This window comes from Miniopterus schreibersii, assembly GCF_964146895.1.
Source record: "Miniopterus schreibersii genome assembly, chromosome: 1".
In the NCBI taxonomy this organism is placed as follows: domain Eukaryota; kingdom Metazoa; phylum Chordata; class Mammalia; order Chiroptera; family Miniopteridae; genus Miniopterus; species Miniopterus schreibersii.
In genome coordinates, this window is record NC_138101.1 from 38,514,547 (window position 1) to 38,530,664 (window position 16,118).

General features: G+C 35.8%; 1 protein-coding gene and 1 pseudogene across 2 annotated transcripts in view; both read right to left on the reverse strand.

The window, feature by feature from the left end:
- Positions 1-791: 791 nt before the first annotated feature.
- Positions 792-16,118, reverse strand: part of LOC308563468 (uncharacterized protein) — a 33,945-nt gene continuing 18,618 nt past the window's right edge. Inside the window, exons 7-12 of the mRNA XM_081150605.1 lie at positions 15,293-16,065; positions 8,996-9,144; positions 5,606-5,737; positions 4,267-4,354; positions 3,642-3,861; positions 792-3,021 (exon numbers count right to left, since the gene is read on the reverse strand). Of these exons, the coding sequence (XP_081006731.1) occupies positions 2,742-3,021; positions 3,642-3,861; positions 4,267-4,354; positions 5,606-5,737; positions 8,996-9,144; positions 15,293-16,065 (1,642 nt within the window). The 3' untranslated portion in view covers positions 792-2,741. The remainder of the gene's footprint in view (positions 3,022-3,641; positions 3,862-4,266; positions 4,355-5,605; positions 5,738-8,995; positions 9,145-15,292; positions 16,066-16,118) is intronic.
- Positions 7,218-8,191, reverse strand: LOC308561235 (protein dpy-30 homolog pseudogene; annotated as a pseudogene). Its single transcript has 2 exons — positions 8,158-8,191; positions 7,218-7,482 (listed from the first exon to the last, which is right to left on the reverse strand). The product of its transcript is annotated as a protein dpy-30 homolog pseudogene (transcript).

A 16,118-nucleotide genomic window follows, 5' to 3' on the forward strand; every position in this document is an offset into this window, starting at 1 on the left:
GGGGGGAGGACAGGGATGATACAGACAATCCCAGTTCCAAGGCTTTCCACAGATGAGCTGGCAGCTCCAGTGGAGGTGGTAGGGGTGGAATTGCCAGGGAGTATTCTTGACGCCACTATGGGTGGAGGGTAAGAGGGGCAGCAACAGCTCTGGAGCCCATAAATGCGGCTCCCTCCTCTGGTTGCTGTGGTACTCCCATTAGTTTGCATTACTGGATAACCTGGTAACGGGAGACGTCTCTCTGGCATTCTGGTCACAGTACAGTGGTGCCAGAAGCTAATAGAAACCAGGTAGCAGGGTGGCAGGCTCATGAACCTGGTTACCCCTTGACCTGCCACATTTCCCCCTATCATGGTGGTATGACCCAAGAAACAGGTAACCCAAACACAGCAGGGCACCCTTTATCCTTGACAACTCCTCCCCTTAGAGTTCTTTAGTTGGTGGTGTGATCCAAACCTTTATTCTCTCAGAATCAATGTGATGATCTTTTTTTATTGGTTTGTTACAGCTTTACATGAGTTTTATTATTAGACATCAGAGTATTAAGTGGTGCCCTACTAATCTGCATCTCATTGGTTTAATTTCTACCAGAGCTCAGTAAAAATCCAGGAACTGTTTCCAAAAATGCAGAAGAGTATTCAGGAGAATATGGTGTGGTTTTGCTCTAAAATCGTAAGATTTCCCTATAAGGATTTATTTAGTATTTATTTAATTTTTTAAAAAAATATATCTTTATTGATTTCAGAGAGAGGAAAGGAGAGGGAGAGAGAGAGAGACAGAAACATCAATGATGAGAGAGTCATTGATCAAGCCTGCAACCGGGCATGTGCCCTGACTGGTAATCGAACCCTGATCTCGTGGATCCTAGGTTGATGCTCAACCACTGAGCCACACCCGGCTGGGCGTATTTATTTAATTTTTAAATTGTGATAACATCAGTTAATAACATTATATAAATTTCAAGTGTACAACCATATTATACTTTGATATGTGCATACTGTATTATGTGCTCACCACCAAAAGTCTAGTTTCCTTCTGTTACCATATGTTTGAGCTCCATTTACCTTTTTGCCCTTCCCCCACACCTCTCCCCTCTGGTAATTACCAATCTGTTGTCTGTTTCTGTTAATTTGTTTTTTCTGTTTTGTTATATTTGTTCATTTGTTACTTTTTGTTTTGTATTCCACATATGAGTGAAACCATATGTAATTAATTTACATTTATGGAATATAGAGACTGGAAAAAATTGTAATGATCTTTTGTTTTTTCAAAATGTTTTTATCGATTCTAGAGAGAGAGTAAGGGAGAGAGAGAGAAAAAGAGAGAAACATCGATGTGAGAGAGATACATCGATTGGTTGCCTCCCTTTGAACATGCAACCTGGGTGTGTGTCCTGACTAGTAATTGAATTGGTGACATTTCAGTGCATGGGACAGCACTGAGCCACACTGGCCAGGGCAAAATTGCAATGATCTTACTACATTCAGAGTATATGACTGTTTTCTGTAGGAAACTATTTCTTTGATTATATAAAATTATTACTAAAATTATGAATACTAGCGATTTTTAAATATAATGAATTAACATTTAACTTTAAGGTTATCAATTATACTGGTCTTTAAAAATCTCATTAAAATTAGTAAAACAATTTGTGTATAATTCTTTAATTTATTTCTCCTAAAATCTGTTTACCTTTAAAACTTTACTGATATCTTCACTTGTTGGGGAAAAAAAATCATTCCATTGATTATCTTTATTTTCTAAGGAAATGTTCAGAATTGTTTCTTTTACATAAAAGGCACACAATAAATATTTGTTGATTAAAGGCAAAAACAGGCATAATTGTTTGACAGAGCTTGTTATGGACTTGTGTAACCATCTCAAATGTGTTTGTTGAAGCCTTAACTCCCAATGTGACTATATTTGGAGATAAGCCCTTTAACAAGATATTTCAAATTACATAAGGCCATGAGGTGGACTTTAATCCCATAACACTTGTGTCCTTGTAAGGCTTTTTTTTCTTACAAAGGCCATAAGAGGACAGAGTCAGGAAGGGAAGCCTCGCCAGAAATCATCCCTGCTGGCATCTTGATGTTGCACTTCTAGCCTCCAGAATGGTGAAAAAATAAATATCTATTGCTTATGCTGCTGAGTCTGCAGTATCTTGTTATGGCTTCTGAGCAGACTAATGCTGAGCTTTATGGGAACTTTGTAAACATTACGAAGCAGAATGCTCCATCATTATTTTCAATTTTGGCCTAATACAAATAACATTGAGCAAATAAAGAGGAGGCTTATATTTATTTAGGAAATTTTCCTTTTAAAAAGGAAATCATATTTTCATGGATACTAATTTTTGAGGATACTCCCCTGATTATATGATCTGTTGCAACTGGTGAACTGTATTATTCTGAGCTCCCTACATCCATGACATTTAGCTCATATTTTGTTCTCTTCAGCAATCACCATATCACTTAAGGTTATAAAATTAAAAGAGTGATATGAATGGGAATTTTAGAGTAATTAATGTCCCTGTGCCAGAAAGTGGGTAAAGAGGAAGCGGGTAAAAATACCTGGGGCTAGAAAAAGGAAGAGTGGGACACGCTTACCAGTTAATGGTCTTGTGGAATTCTGGGCTGTTTCTTTAGGCTAAAAAAGAGGAATGGAATATTTGAAAACAGGAAGGAGGTACAGGAATAAACAGGATTGTCCACTCAGAACTTTGCAAAACTTGGAAAGATCTATTCCCTCTTTTTCTTCTTTCCTGTTTTACCAAATTTTTGACAAGAAAATAAACAACATTTTGTGATCAAGAATATAGCAGATGCTGCACAGGCCAGCAGGAACCCAATCACATCCAAAGAGTGGTACTGGAACCAGGTGAGGTCATGGGAGGCTGGCCGCAGGTGTTTGGCTCCTTTGTGGCGCATGACATACTCGATCCAGAAGACTGCTCGATCTAGAGGTTTCATGGGCTGGTCATGGTGAATCCTTGATAACTTCATAGCATTCTCTTTATAGCTGGATGGCAAGTAAGAAAGAAGGCAAAAAGAGAAAGAAATTTTGTTTTTGTTAGTTACATGATACATGTTATAAAAATTAATCTAAAGGCCACAGAACTCTGCTCATTGCTACATGAACTCTGCTCATTGCATAGAATTTTAACATGTATAGTGGAGAGATTATAAAAGAAATATATTCTTTTCTTTTTTTTAAAATATATCTTTATTGATTTCAGAGAGAGGAAAGGAGAGGGAGAGAGAGGTAGAAGCATCAATGATGAGAGAGTCATTGATCAAGCCCGCAACCCGGGCATGTGCCCTGACCGGGAATTGAACCCTGGTCGCCTGGATCCCAGGTCGATGCTCAACCGCTGAGCCACGCCCGGCTGGGCAAAGAAATATATTCTTAATAGAATGTGGTTAAATTCAGACATAGAAATTGAAGCCTAATTTTTCCAAGCAGGAAGTGTGACATTGTATGAACTATACTTTCCAGAAGATTTCCAACACCAAGATAATGAATGGGCCAAGATTATGGGGAAAGGTCCATTCAAAGGTCTGTAAGCATGATCTCTAACATTTTCTTGTATGGTGCATAATACAATCAATGGTAATCCTTTAGAAAGAAGTAGTACTTACGAAGAATTGTTAATGACTGTTCTCAAGGCGTGCAGCAAATCTGCACTTGTCATTGTGTATAAGTTCACCTCCACAGCCGCTCCTTTGGCCTTCATGTGAGCAATGTTATCAGGCTGATCAGCAAACATGGGAACTCCCACCATAGGGACCCCATGATAAATAGCTTCATAGATCCCATTTATTCCACCATGAGTGATAAAAGCTTTGGTTTTTGGATGACCTAGTTTGGGGATAGAATGAGAAGCAGGTGAAAATTTTACTATAACACATGAATAGAAATTCAGAGACAGAAGAGGAAGATCTATGGAATAAATTACTGAAAAAGACAGTATTTTCTACAATATTTCCTATGGGGCACTGCTACCACAAAAAAATTGCTATCCCAGGAAAAGGAGGCATTAAGCCCTTTTGTGTTGCCTGAAACTCTCTGAATTCATAGGAGGTATGAATCTATAAAATTAATGGTCAAATATTTAATTATATCTTTTGAATTGGAGCAAAAATGAGAAACATTTAGAATTGTTAACTATTTGTTGACATTAATTTTTAAGTTCATATTCACTGTTAAAGAATTAATCAACTTGTCCATCAACCACTATACAGCTTTTCTTCCCTTTAGTCTTACCAAGAAGATCATTCTGGGGTAGCCAATCATAGAGCCGAGTATTGGCTCCTAATGTGGCTGGTTTCTTTCCTTTGTATCTCCATAAAACCTGTGGAAGACAGTGCATATATTTCACAAGTAATACCACAGGATAATGACAGTTTAAGGTTGTTGAGTTATATATAAATCATGCATCTACTCTACTTTAGCTGATGGTTGAGAAGGGAGTATACTTTGTAAATACCGAAAGAAATAGTGGCACTGTTTACAACCATTTTTTTAAGAACTTGTGAAAGTTGCCTATTAAGTATACTATTATCATTTTGCCTCTTATCACTTAAGAGCTTCTGGGAGTGAGATTGTAAGTGAAGAATTAGTATATAATGCCATATTAGCCAAATGAATCAGAGTTTGGGAGTTATAATTTTTATGGCCACAGGACTTCTGTATACATTTATGTCACTGGCATTCTTAGTTCTATCTTCAAATTAGTGTTTCTTACAAATATCATTGCTTTAGATTTTATCTACTTATTTTTTGGATGATTGGTTATCTTTTCATCTTTCATTTCTTTCTATCTTCTTTTTTCTCCCACAACTTCTTTTTTTTTGTTTTTCTAAAGTAAGAATAAGATAGTGATTTTTGCTTATATTCCAAAGTTCAGTCAATTATTCTGTTTGGTTTTGTTTTTGCAATTATATTTACCTTTAAATATAATTTTTAATATAAATTTTATGGAACTTAACCAAGTATGCAAATAAAAAGAGCTCTTGGATGTTTTATAAATAACAATATATAACAGCAATAATCTAGTATGGCGATAATAACTTTAAAATGAGTTAAATATCATAAATTAGGGCATGCAAATTGCTAGACTATAATATTAAAATTTCTATGGTCTTTTAATTCTAGAAAACTCTAATTAAAATGCTAAATGAATCTAGGCTTCTACTTCTATGCTCAATTATGATAAATCAAGTCTTAATACAAACAAAGATATGGAGGATATTCTTGTATATGATTCATCTTTATTTTTGTCATTTTATTTCTCCCTTTTCCTGGTCCTGGAGTGAATGCATTTCAGAACTATTTTGGGAATTGTCAGAACAAGACTTAAGATTTCATGAACAAGGCACTTAATGTTTTCATCTTTATTTCATTGAAAACAAATGATTGTAAAAGATCTGTTTCCATAATAACAACAATGCTCAGCAGGCAAGGTGCAAATATGCCTAAACTCACTATTGTAATATTTTACAAATTTTTACTTAATCCTGGTACCTGATATGTTAAGCATAAAATGAGATTCAACTTTCAGTTGGAAAGACACCAACTGAGCAGGATTAAAGGTTGTACTAACCTTCTGTGGAATCTGGGCAAGGGCCGAGGCAATAAGATTGCCCTTTTCTTCTGTGAGATTTTGGATCACTGAACCCAGAGAAAACACCACAATACCATCTTTGCCTGAGCTCTGGACAAATTCTTCTATTTCCTGTAGAGAAAAAATTCTTTGTTTTACGGAGGTATAGTATCATAGGAAATAAAATAAAGTCCGCTTATACTTCTAAAATAAAGATTCAAGGAATTGTCAGAAGCATGGTTAGACTGCTTTTTATCTTTGACACCTAGAACCACCTAGTCTCTTTAGGAGGAAGTATATAATACAATATACAGTTGATGTATCGTAGAACTGTACACTTGAGCCTATATAATTTTATTAACCAATGTCACCCCAATAAATTTAATTAAAATAAATAAAATCTATGTTTAAATACATATCATTGATTAGTGAATAGCCATAGAACCAAACCATTAAACCAAAGGGTTAGGTGATGATAATACAGCACTTTTCATGGTTGATGGACACTGTTACTCACCAGATTTAATTTTATTAAAAATTGAGCATTTTATAAGCTCGTAAAAATATTCCTCAAAAGAAATCCCCCAAATGTGTCTGAATTAAGCATCTGACATCTTACATTTAATAACTTTTTACTGTGTTGATCTATTTTTTATATATGGCTTCAATGGTGATTTCCTCATGTTCAAGTCTTTATTAATAAGGCTAAGCAGATATTTGTTAGAATTGTGGTATATAGTAATAGTACTGAAAAAGAGATATAACAATTTTAAACAGCTCTATAATCATGTTACTTTAGGCAACAGTGATTGCCTGTCTTCTTGATGTATAAAACTCCCACCTCAGTGGACACTAGCTACATGTTCTTAATTTGAGCGTTAGCACAGAGTTGATACATAGCCACTTCTATAAATTAAACTGCCTCACCATTTAGAGTTGTGCAAGTTGGGGAAACTCCGGGTTTGGGCCCAGTCAGATCAAACTCTATGAGAATGACATCTTCTAGACATGTAGTATGTATTCTTTGTCAAATTGTTTGTGGCAGCTCTAGAGTCACCATGTTCGCCAATTAAAGGCTGTTAAATGACCAAAAAGGAGACGATGTCAAAGTTGACAATGTCAACTTCATTAATGTTAGGAGGACATACCTGACATCATAGATATTATTTTGTTATTATTTTGATTCACTTTCCCAAACACATGGAGTTTGAATAAAATGGTGTGTGTGTGTGTGTGTGTATGTGTGTGTATACACATGTGTGAATGTTCTTGATTGGAAGATCTCTAATAATTGTGGTGTGTTTTTTTATGATTTAGTAGTTTATTTTGAAGGTCATTTAAAAAACAAATTTAAGGACAATCAGAAAAAAATGCACAGAACACACTCATTAAATAAGTATGGTCATTAAATCAAAATAAGTGAAATATGTTTCCTGCAACTCCAGTAATAAGTTGTTATCTTGAAGGGTCTTATACTTCCAAAAAGGGGGAGAAATTATGGAAATTAAAGCTGCCTCTTAATCATGTAAATCTACAGTAGAAACCAAATGTTTTTGTTCTTCCCAATAAGTCAGCTTCGATCTTCCAACTGTGCTTTCTTTTTAAAAAGATGTTATACCTGAAATTCAATGGGATTCCGCAGTCTTTCCTTTGCAAGTACAGTAATTTCCTGTAATAAGATAGGCACACCTGTCTGATCCAGGTAGGCACAGTTGGCAAAAACTGCAGATCCACTTTCTGTTCGGACGACTCTTCTGCATGAATATTCTTATTTTCTACCATCCTCTGAATGTTATCTGTGAGACTGTAGTCAGAGTGAGGATTTTCTACAACCTGCATCTGTCCTTCCAGCATCTGCTCTGGCTCTGTGCCTGACCCTGGAAGTCACAGCTCTCGATACCAGTCCGTGCCCAAGCCTTCCATTTCTAAGAGCCTTGTGCCTTGCCACCAACTGCCAGAACAAACTGCTTCTGCCTCATCATTGCTTTTTAATCTGTGTGTTTCGTGTCTGGACTAATTCTAACCATAAACCATGATTAGTATTCAGACTGCACAAACTCCTTATCAATAGGTAAGCTGAATTTAGAATGGGATAAATTTCCCCCTTTCATTTCATCTGAGGTGATTTTGTGAAATTATGGAGCTTATTGTGTGTGTGTGGCTGTAAGAGTGTATATCGTGTAAAAGTGGGAAATAGAGGATAGAAATGAGTTTGGTATGGGAGATTATCTAGAGAGCCATAAAAATTGTCACCTCTTTTTTGATTTCTCAAGTTAGATGTTGGTTCATTATGCCAAGTCGTAATAGAACTTGGTTTGCAGAGATAACTTGCTTGGTAAGGAAAAAGATATTCATGACTCTGAAATGAAATATCACTCATCAAGATACACTTCACCATAAAATAAATCAAGATTCTCCTGGGAACACCATGTACTCTGCAAACTTCCTGAAGGGATTTTGTTAATATTCTTACAGTACAAGTAAATGAGGGTTTTCCTCCTCGCTTCCTATCGATAGTTCAACAAGGTATCCTTGTAATGCTTATCTATTACTCATTTGTTTCTCAGTACTATTTTCTTCCGACATCCCTGACACCCCACATTTTTTTCTTTGAAGACTTAGGAATGTGGTACACTATTATCTTTTTCATTCCAAAAGAAACCCGTCACCATGTTGGTAAAGAATCAAGCCAAGATTGGGCCTCTCGTTTTCATGAACTCTATGCTGATAACCTCCCATCTTTCCTGTGCTGTGCTCTGAGACTGAGACCTCCCATTATCCAAATGACTTCTAGAAAATCCTCTTGCTCCTTTAAGTGAATAGTCACAATACAGAACTCATTGTATTAGTCTCAAATAATTTTTACCTCATTTTTCCTATTTCAGTAGAAGCCAACACTATGAAATAAACATTTAAAATGGAAATCAAGGAGTCATCTTTATTTCCTTCTCTTTCTTCAACTTTTACTTCCTCTCACCCATTAAACAGTGTGGAACTTATCCTAGTGTCCCATGAAAGCATGTTTATCTCTCTGTCATAGTATATGCCGTTGTTCACAACTGTATCGTGCTCGTGAGAAATACTACAGCAGTCTCCTTAGTGATGTTCATGGCTCCAGTTTCCTGTCACTTCTATCAATTATCCATACTATAAAAACAATGATAGTTTAAGATATGCTTCAATCATGCCACTTTTTCAACCTAATTTCCCAATATAATGCCTAAAGTACCTGTATATAACTCACAAGAGCCCCTCTGACATGGAAAATGGAAATGGAGTTGGCCATTCAAAGATGTTCAGCATCATGTCTCTCTTATTAAGACTGCGATCTTTAAAGGGAGATCAGGGATATAAGAAGGTACATGTAATCCTTCAACGCTATAGTCTTACCTTAGGTAAAGGTTTGGCAGGTTTGCAGTGCAATCCTCCAACAAATTCAAAATTAGGTAGGTATGGGCGAGGAAATTCAAAATCCCAATATGTCCTAATTAACCAAATTTCAGCTTTCCCCAGAGTCTCACATAATGTAGTGGGTCTTCCTGGAAAAATTAAAAAAAAAAAAAAGGTGGGTAGAGGGAATTAGACTATAAGTTAAATGGAAAAATTGCACCACTAATTTGATGATTAGCTATCAAGGGAAAAATAAATTTAGGTCTTCTAGAATAATATGGCTTTTAGAGGCAAATGAAAGGGGGAATTAATAAAATAACATGGAATAAAAGAAAGAGAAATAAGACGTAAAGATGAAAGAGAAAAGAAAGTTTAAAAAAAACAGAAAAATAGAATAATTTGTAAGTTTTTTTTTACAAGATAAAAAACAAACAAAACATTTAAACACAACTCCAAACTATAAATTAATTACTAATTTTTTTTCTCTCCAACTGAATGGTAGATGATAGATTAGCCTCATGATATCTGCACCAAGTCACCTTTCAATGGTATCTAGTCTTCCAGTCAAGAATATGTCCACCCCCTCTCCAGCATGTTTTAATTTCAGGATTACTCATATTGTTATAGGATCCCATCAGTATCAGTCTACCTTATCCTTCTCAGTTATATCTCATCACTTCAAATAATGGGTCACTATTTTATTAGTATCAACTCCCTGAATAATTCATACTCATGATGACCCTCTTTTTGGGATGTGTCATACATAAGTACATACTATGATGATCACACACCACTTTACTACTGTCTTACTTTACTGCTGCCTTACTGCTGTGTTTTGAAGGGTATTTAAGGCATTAATTTTAGATTTTTATGCAGAAGAATGACTAATTGCAAAAATAACCTAGTCAATAATTTCTGTTTTCAAAAAAATACATGTTATATAACTGAGAGAAAGAGAAAAAAACCAGTGTGAGAATATTTTTCACTTTAGGATTCTAAACAAAGTTGATGGTGACATACACCCAGGGAGGAAAGTCTCATTTCAGAGTCATCACTTTTTAATCTTTGAGGTCTTGTAGTCCAAAGGACACTCAGCTTGAAATTGCTAGAGGTTAGATTAGAGCTCCATCTCTTAGTTTCTGAATTAATGTGTCTTTCCCCTCTAGATGTTACTTACTGACTTAAATCATGCCTTGATTACAAACTCCAAGGTGATATTTTTATTAGCCATTCTCTTATTTCACTTAATCATTTTTTTCCCTAGGTGATTTAGTCTATATGACCTTCGCTTCATTTCAGAAAGACAGAGCTTAAAGCAATTAGGAGAATTCTGTATTTAGAGTAATGATTCACAATAATGAGTACAGAGGGGATAAAATGAAAGAATGAAAGTGAATTTAAGTATAAAATAAACTGTAAATAATTTCATAAATAATATTTGAAATGTTACATATGAGGAATTATGAACATAAAACAGTGAAATAAAACTGACAGCTATCCATTTTATTTTAGTTATATAATTTACATAAAATTGAGTTCTATAATCAGAATGGATAATTCTAATATATATGCATATATATGTATATGTATATATGCATATATATATGCATATATATATATACACACACAGACACACACATATACGTTTAATTAATGGGTTAAATTTTAGCTACCAAGTAGATATTATTATCAAATGAATCTGCTATGTTAAGCTACCCAGTGAGTCAAGTGGGATGATTTTTAATTTTAAAAACTTCTTAGGGATTGTCTGAATACATGACTAGTACAATTTTGCTTAATAAAATATGCCCTTTTTCTCTCTTTTCCTTAAATAATGCTTCTGCCCACTTTTTCTCGAGTTGAGGCTTCTCAGAGGCCTTTACTCATAATCCTATTATCAAAATGTGGCAGTGACATATAGCTTTCAGTTACCACTGAGGGCAGACTTGAGCCAAGATCCTTGTATTTTTTTAACTAATCTATAGAGCCTAGCATGTAGTGTGATCCCAGCATGCATAATGATTATTAAATTGATTAATTATAGCAAACCAATACATTTGAGTTCAAATCATGACTATATCAAAGCATTTTTTAAGTTGGTTTCTTTGAACATTAGTTCTGTGAAACAATTAGATAATCAGTGAATTAGAGAATATATTTAGTGTTAGATTTATCCTTTGTTCTTGTCTGTGCTTCTCAATTATAGTTGAAGTAGAACTCTCTTTGAGTTGGCTGATTCATATCAAAGCTGAGCGTATGAAATTGTAAATCAAAGCATTTTTTTAAGCAGAAAAGTCAAAGATTAAATATAGATTGAATAGGTGTATATCAGTGAAGTTAAAAAAAAAATCTATTCTCTTTAACTGCTCAAGACACAAGTCTTTCAGAATTTTCTAATTACTCTTTCAGGTTTTTGTGCAGCACTCCTCCAAGAAATATAAAGCATCCTAGGAATCTTTTTTATGACCAACGATGATGAACCTGTCCAAACAGGACTTTCTGGAGTTTCATTTAAAGTTTATGAGAGGGCCCTGGCTGCTGTGACTCAGTTGGCTGGGCATCATCCATGTACTGAAAGGTTGCTGGTTCAGTTCCTGGTCAGGGCACATGCCTGGGTTGTGAGCTCCATCCCTGGAAGGGAGCATGCAGGAGGTAGTCAATTGATGTTCTGCTCTTACATCAATGTCTCTCTCTCTCCCTCCTCTCTCTAAAAATCAATAATAAAAAAATTCTAAACCAAAAATGAAGTTTATGAGAGGATAAGAATGGTGAGCACATTGATGTGTGGCATGTCTGGATGCATGGACCTGCCACCCAAATCTGGTGTGCCAGACGTGGTGCCCCTGGATGACTAGCCCCACCACCTTGGTGTGGTATGACTGGCCCTGCCAAGGTGATCCAACAACCCCAGACACAAGGACCTACCATCAGACCCAGTGTGACTGACCTGGCACCCCCAGATGACTGGCCCTGCCTCCTTGCACTGGGCCCCACAGTCATGACCCAAGGCCCCTGGATGCACAGACCTGCCTCCATGACCAGGCATGCCTGACCCAGTGCCCCCAAAAGACTGAACCTCACTGTGTGGCAGGATTCATGGACCTGCCACTGTGACCCAGAGTGCCTAACCCAGTGGCACCAGAAGATCGATCCCACTGTTTATGACCTGGTGCAATCCATTGCCCCTGGATGCATGGACCTCCCCCTGCAACCCAGCTGCCTCACCCTGCTGCACACAGCACCCCTGACTACTAGACTGCTAAAATGGAGAGACAAAGAAACAACCTGAAAAAGAAAGAAAAGGAAGAATCACCAGAAAAGAAACAAAATGAAATGGAGGCAAGGAATCTGTCAGATAAATAATTCAAAGTAATGGTTATAAGGGTGTTCAAACAACTTAGTGAGAACTACAAGCCACTTAATGAGAACTATAGGAATCTTAGTGAGAACTTCACCAACATGAAAAAAGAGATAGAAACCATGAATAAGAATCAATTAGAAATGAAGAATGACATAGCTGAAATAAAGAATATCTGAAAGGAATCAACAGTAGATTAGATAAAGCTGAGGTCTGAATCAGTGAGTTAAGAGACAAGGTAGAAAAAGACATTCAATCAAAGCAGCAATTGGGGAAAAAAATTAAAAAGCAAGCAAGTTTAAGGGAGCTTTGGGACAACATGAAATATAACAACATCTGCATCATAGGGGTAGCAGAAGGAGAAGATTCTGAGCAAGGAATAGAGAACTATTTGAAGAAATAATGACAGAAAATTTCCCTGACCTGGTGAAATAAAAAGTCACACAAGTCCAGTAAATATAGAGAATCCCAATCAAGATGAACCCTAAAAGATCCACACCAAAACAAGTCATAATTAAATTAGCAAACATTAAAGATAAAGAAAGAATCTTAAAGGCAGCAAGAGAGAGACAGAAAGTTATCTACAAAGGAGCTCCCATTAGTCTATCAGTTGATTTCTCAATAGAAACACATCAGGCCATAAGGGAGTGGCATGAAGTGTACAAAGTAATGAGAAGTAAGGGACTGAATCCAAGACTACCTTATCCAACAAGGCTATTATTCAAAATTGAAGGTGAAACAAAGAGCTACACAGACAAAAAAAGGCTAAAGGAGCTAATTACAACAAAACCAGCATTGCAAGAAATGCTAAAGGGATTGTTGTAAGAAGAAACATAGAGAGAGAGAGTGAAAAACAGGCATAAAGAATAAAAATGGCAACAAATTAGTACCTATCAATAATAACCGTAAATGCAAATGGCTTAAATACCTCAATCAAAAGCATAGGGTAGCTGAATGGATAAGAAAATATGACCCAAATATATGCTGTCTACAAGAGAGCCACCTCAGAACAAAGGCACACAGGATGAAAGTGAAGGGATGGAAAAAATTTTTCCTTGCAAATGGAAAAAAAAAAACTTGGTATAGAAATACTCATATCTGATAAAATAGTCTTCAAAATGAAGGCCATAACAAGAGACAATGAAGGCCACTTCATAATACTAAAGAGATCAATCCAACAAGAGGATATAACCTTGGTAAACATTCAAACACATGGAGGCTAAATAGCATGTTATTAAACAATCAATGGGTTATCAAAGAGGTCAAGGAAGAAATAAAAAAAATTCCTGGAAAAAAATGAAAATGAACACACATCACCACCAAATCTATGGGACACAGCCAAAGCAGCCCTGAAAGGCAAGTTCATAGCCTACTACAGGCCTACCTCAAAAAACAAGAAAAATTTCTAATAAACTATCTAATCCTACAACTTAAAGAAATAGAAAGAGAACAAAAACAAAAGCCCAGAGTAAGTAGAAAGAAGGAAATCATAAAGATCAGAACAGAAGTAAATGATATAGAGACTAAAAAACAATACAAAAGATCAATGAAACCAAGAGCTGTTTCTTTGAAAAAATAAACAAGGTTGATAAATCTTTAGCCAGACTCATTAAGAAAGAGTGTAAATAAATAAATAAAATCAAAACCAAAAGAGTTTAAGTAACAGCTGACACCACAGAAATACAAAAAATTGTAAGAAAATACTGTAAACAACTATATGTTAACAAGTTGGACAAACAAAGAAATGGAAAAATTCCTAGAAAAATACAACCTTTCAAAGCTCAATCAGGAAGAATCAGAAAATGTGAATAGGGCAATAACAATTGATGAAACTGAAGCAGTAATCAAAAACTCCCAGCAAACAAAAGACCTGCTCAGGATGACTTCACACGGGAGTTTTACTAAGCATTCAAAGAAGAACTAACACCTGTCCTCTTCAAACTATTCCAAAAAAATCCAAAAGGAAGAAACACTTCCAAGCTCTTTTTATGAGGCTATAATTATCCTAATTCCAAAACCAGATAAAGATACTACAAAGAAAGAGAATTACAGGCCAATATCCCTGATGAACATAGATGCTAAAATCCTCAACAAAATATTAGCAAATCAGATCCATCAATATATTAAAAAGATCATACACCATGACCAAGTGGGATTTATTCCAGGGATGCAAGGCTGGTACAATATCCAGAAATCAATAAATGTAATACATCACATAAACAAACTGAAAGACAAAAATCACATAATTATATCAATAAATGCTGAGAAAGCATTCCATAAAATCCAACACCCATTTTTAAAAATTTATCTTTATTGTTGAAAGTATTACAAATGTCCCCTTTTCCCCCCCATTGATCCCCTCTACCTTGAGCCCTCCCCCCAGGCCTTCACCCCACTATTGTCTGTGTCCATGGGTTATGCATATCAAAAATTTTGGAACTGATACAGGTGGATTAAATATAATATCTTTGTTAATAATAATCATATTTTAGTTTAGGACTGGTATCAGACAAGTAGGTTATCTTGCTCTTAGGATAAACATTGTCCTCTCTTTACCAAGAATACTACAACTTCCTCTAAAATGAAAATGCAGTGTACTGGACTCATATATAATATCCAAATATGAAAAAAATTCCATCTTCTAGAGGATTAACATTTTTGCGTGTTTTGTATTGATTTTTTGCAGGAACCTAACAAGCATCAAGTTGTCTTACAAGAAATGGTATGATAACTATAAAGACAGAGTAACCATGTAAAGAGATTTCTTGTTCCCATTTCCACTTAGTTTTTGATAACCAGTTGATTACTGTCACTGGTAGAGTTTTAAATGAAAGTCAGATACTTTAAAATGTATTCCTTTCATTTACTTAGATTTCATTCACTTAGATTTCTGAATTTATTTTGATAACAACTTTAAAATAAAAAGCAAAATGTCTTACCTAATGCCTCACTGTAAAATTGGTCCCAAAAATGAATGTCATAATCCCGGATCCGGAAGTCAAAGAGAACAGAGAACATTACATTTTTTACTCTTTCCAGAAAGGTCATTCGGTCTGTAAGTCCCACCATCTGAACAGGAACATAAGAAGGTGGAGCTGGAAGTTTCCCACAGTGTTTCTCCTTCATGCCTCCCATAGACACTCTTAATGTGAGCACAAAAGGGACTCCAAGCAATTCCGCCACCAACTCTCCACAGGGCATTACAGGGTCTATAACCATTACATCGTAGTTTCTTTCCTGGAGCTTCTTCATGAATGCCTGATTGTAGACTGCACTCTCACACAGGGTTTTTACACTTTCAGTTATTTCAAGAAAAACATCATTCAGTTTTATTGTTGATTGCCAGGGTGTTAAGTTTGGCAAGACATTCAAAATTACGTCCAGAAATTTCTCATGTGCTTTCTCCACTGATTCTTTCTGATATTCTGAATGCAATATTTCGAAGTTCAGTGGGGAAGGTTTCTTGTAGTCAATGAGCTTAGTATGTGCAGGAGTCAACACAGTTACCTCATGTCCTTTCTTTGCGAGTTCCTCTAGAATGTTCTTTATATTAAGCCAGTGGCTCATGTCAACAGGCCACACCAGAACCTTTCCACAGAATCCACAGCCAGCACTGCAGAGCTGCAGCAGCAGAACCACCGAAGCCCACTTCTGAGGTAACATGACAGCAGCTCCGTCACACACTGCTCTGCAGAGGTTTAGGGTGTTCCTACTGAGTGCAGAGATCAATGGCAATAAAGACACAACATAGGTTAAAAATTAACT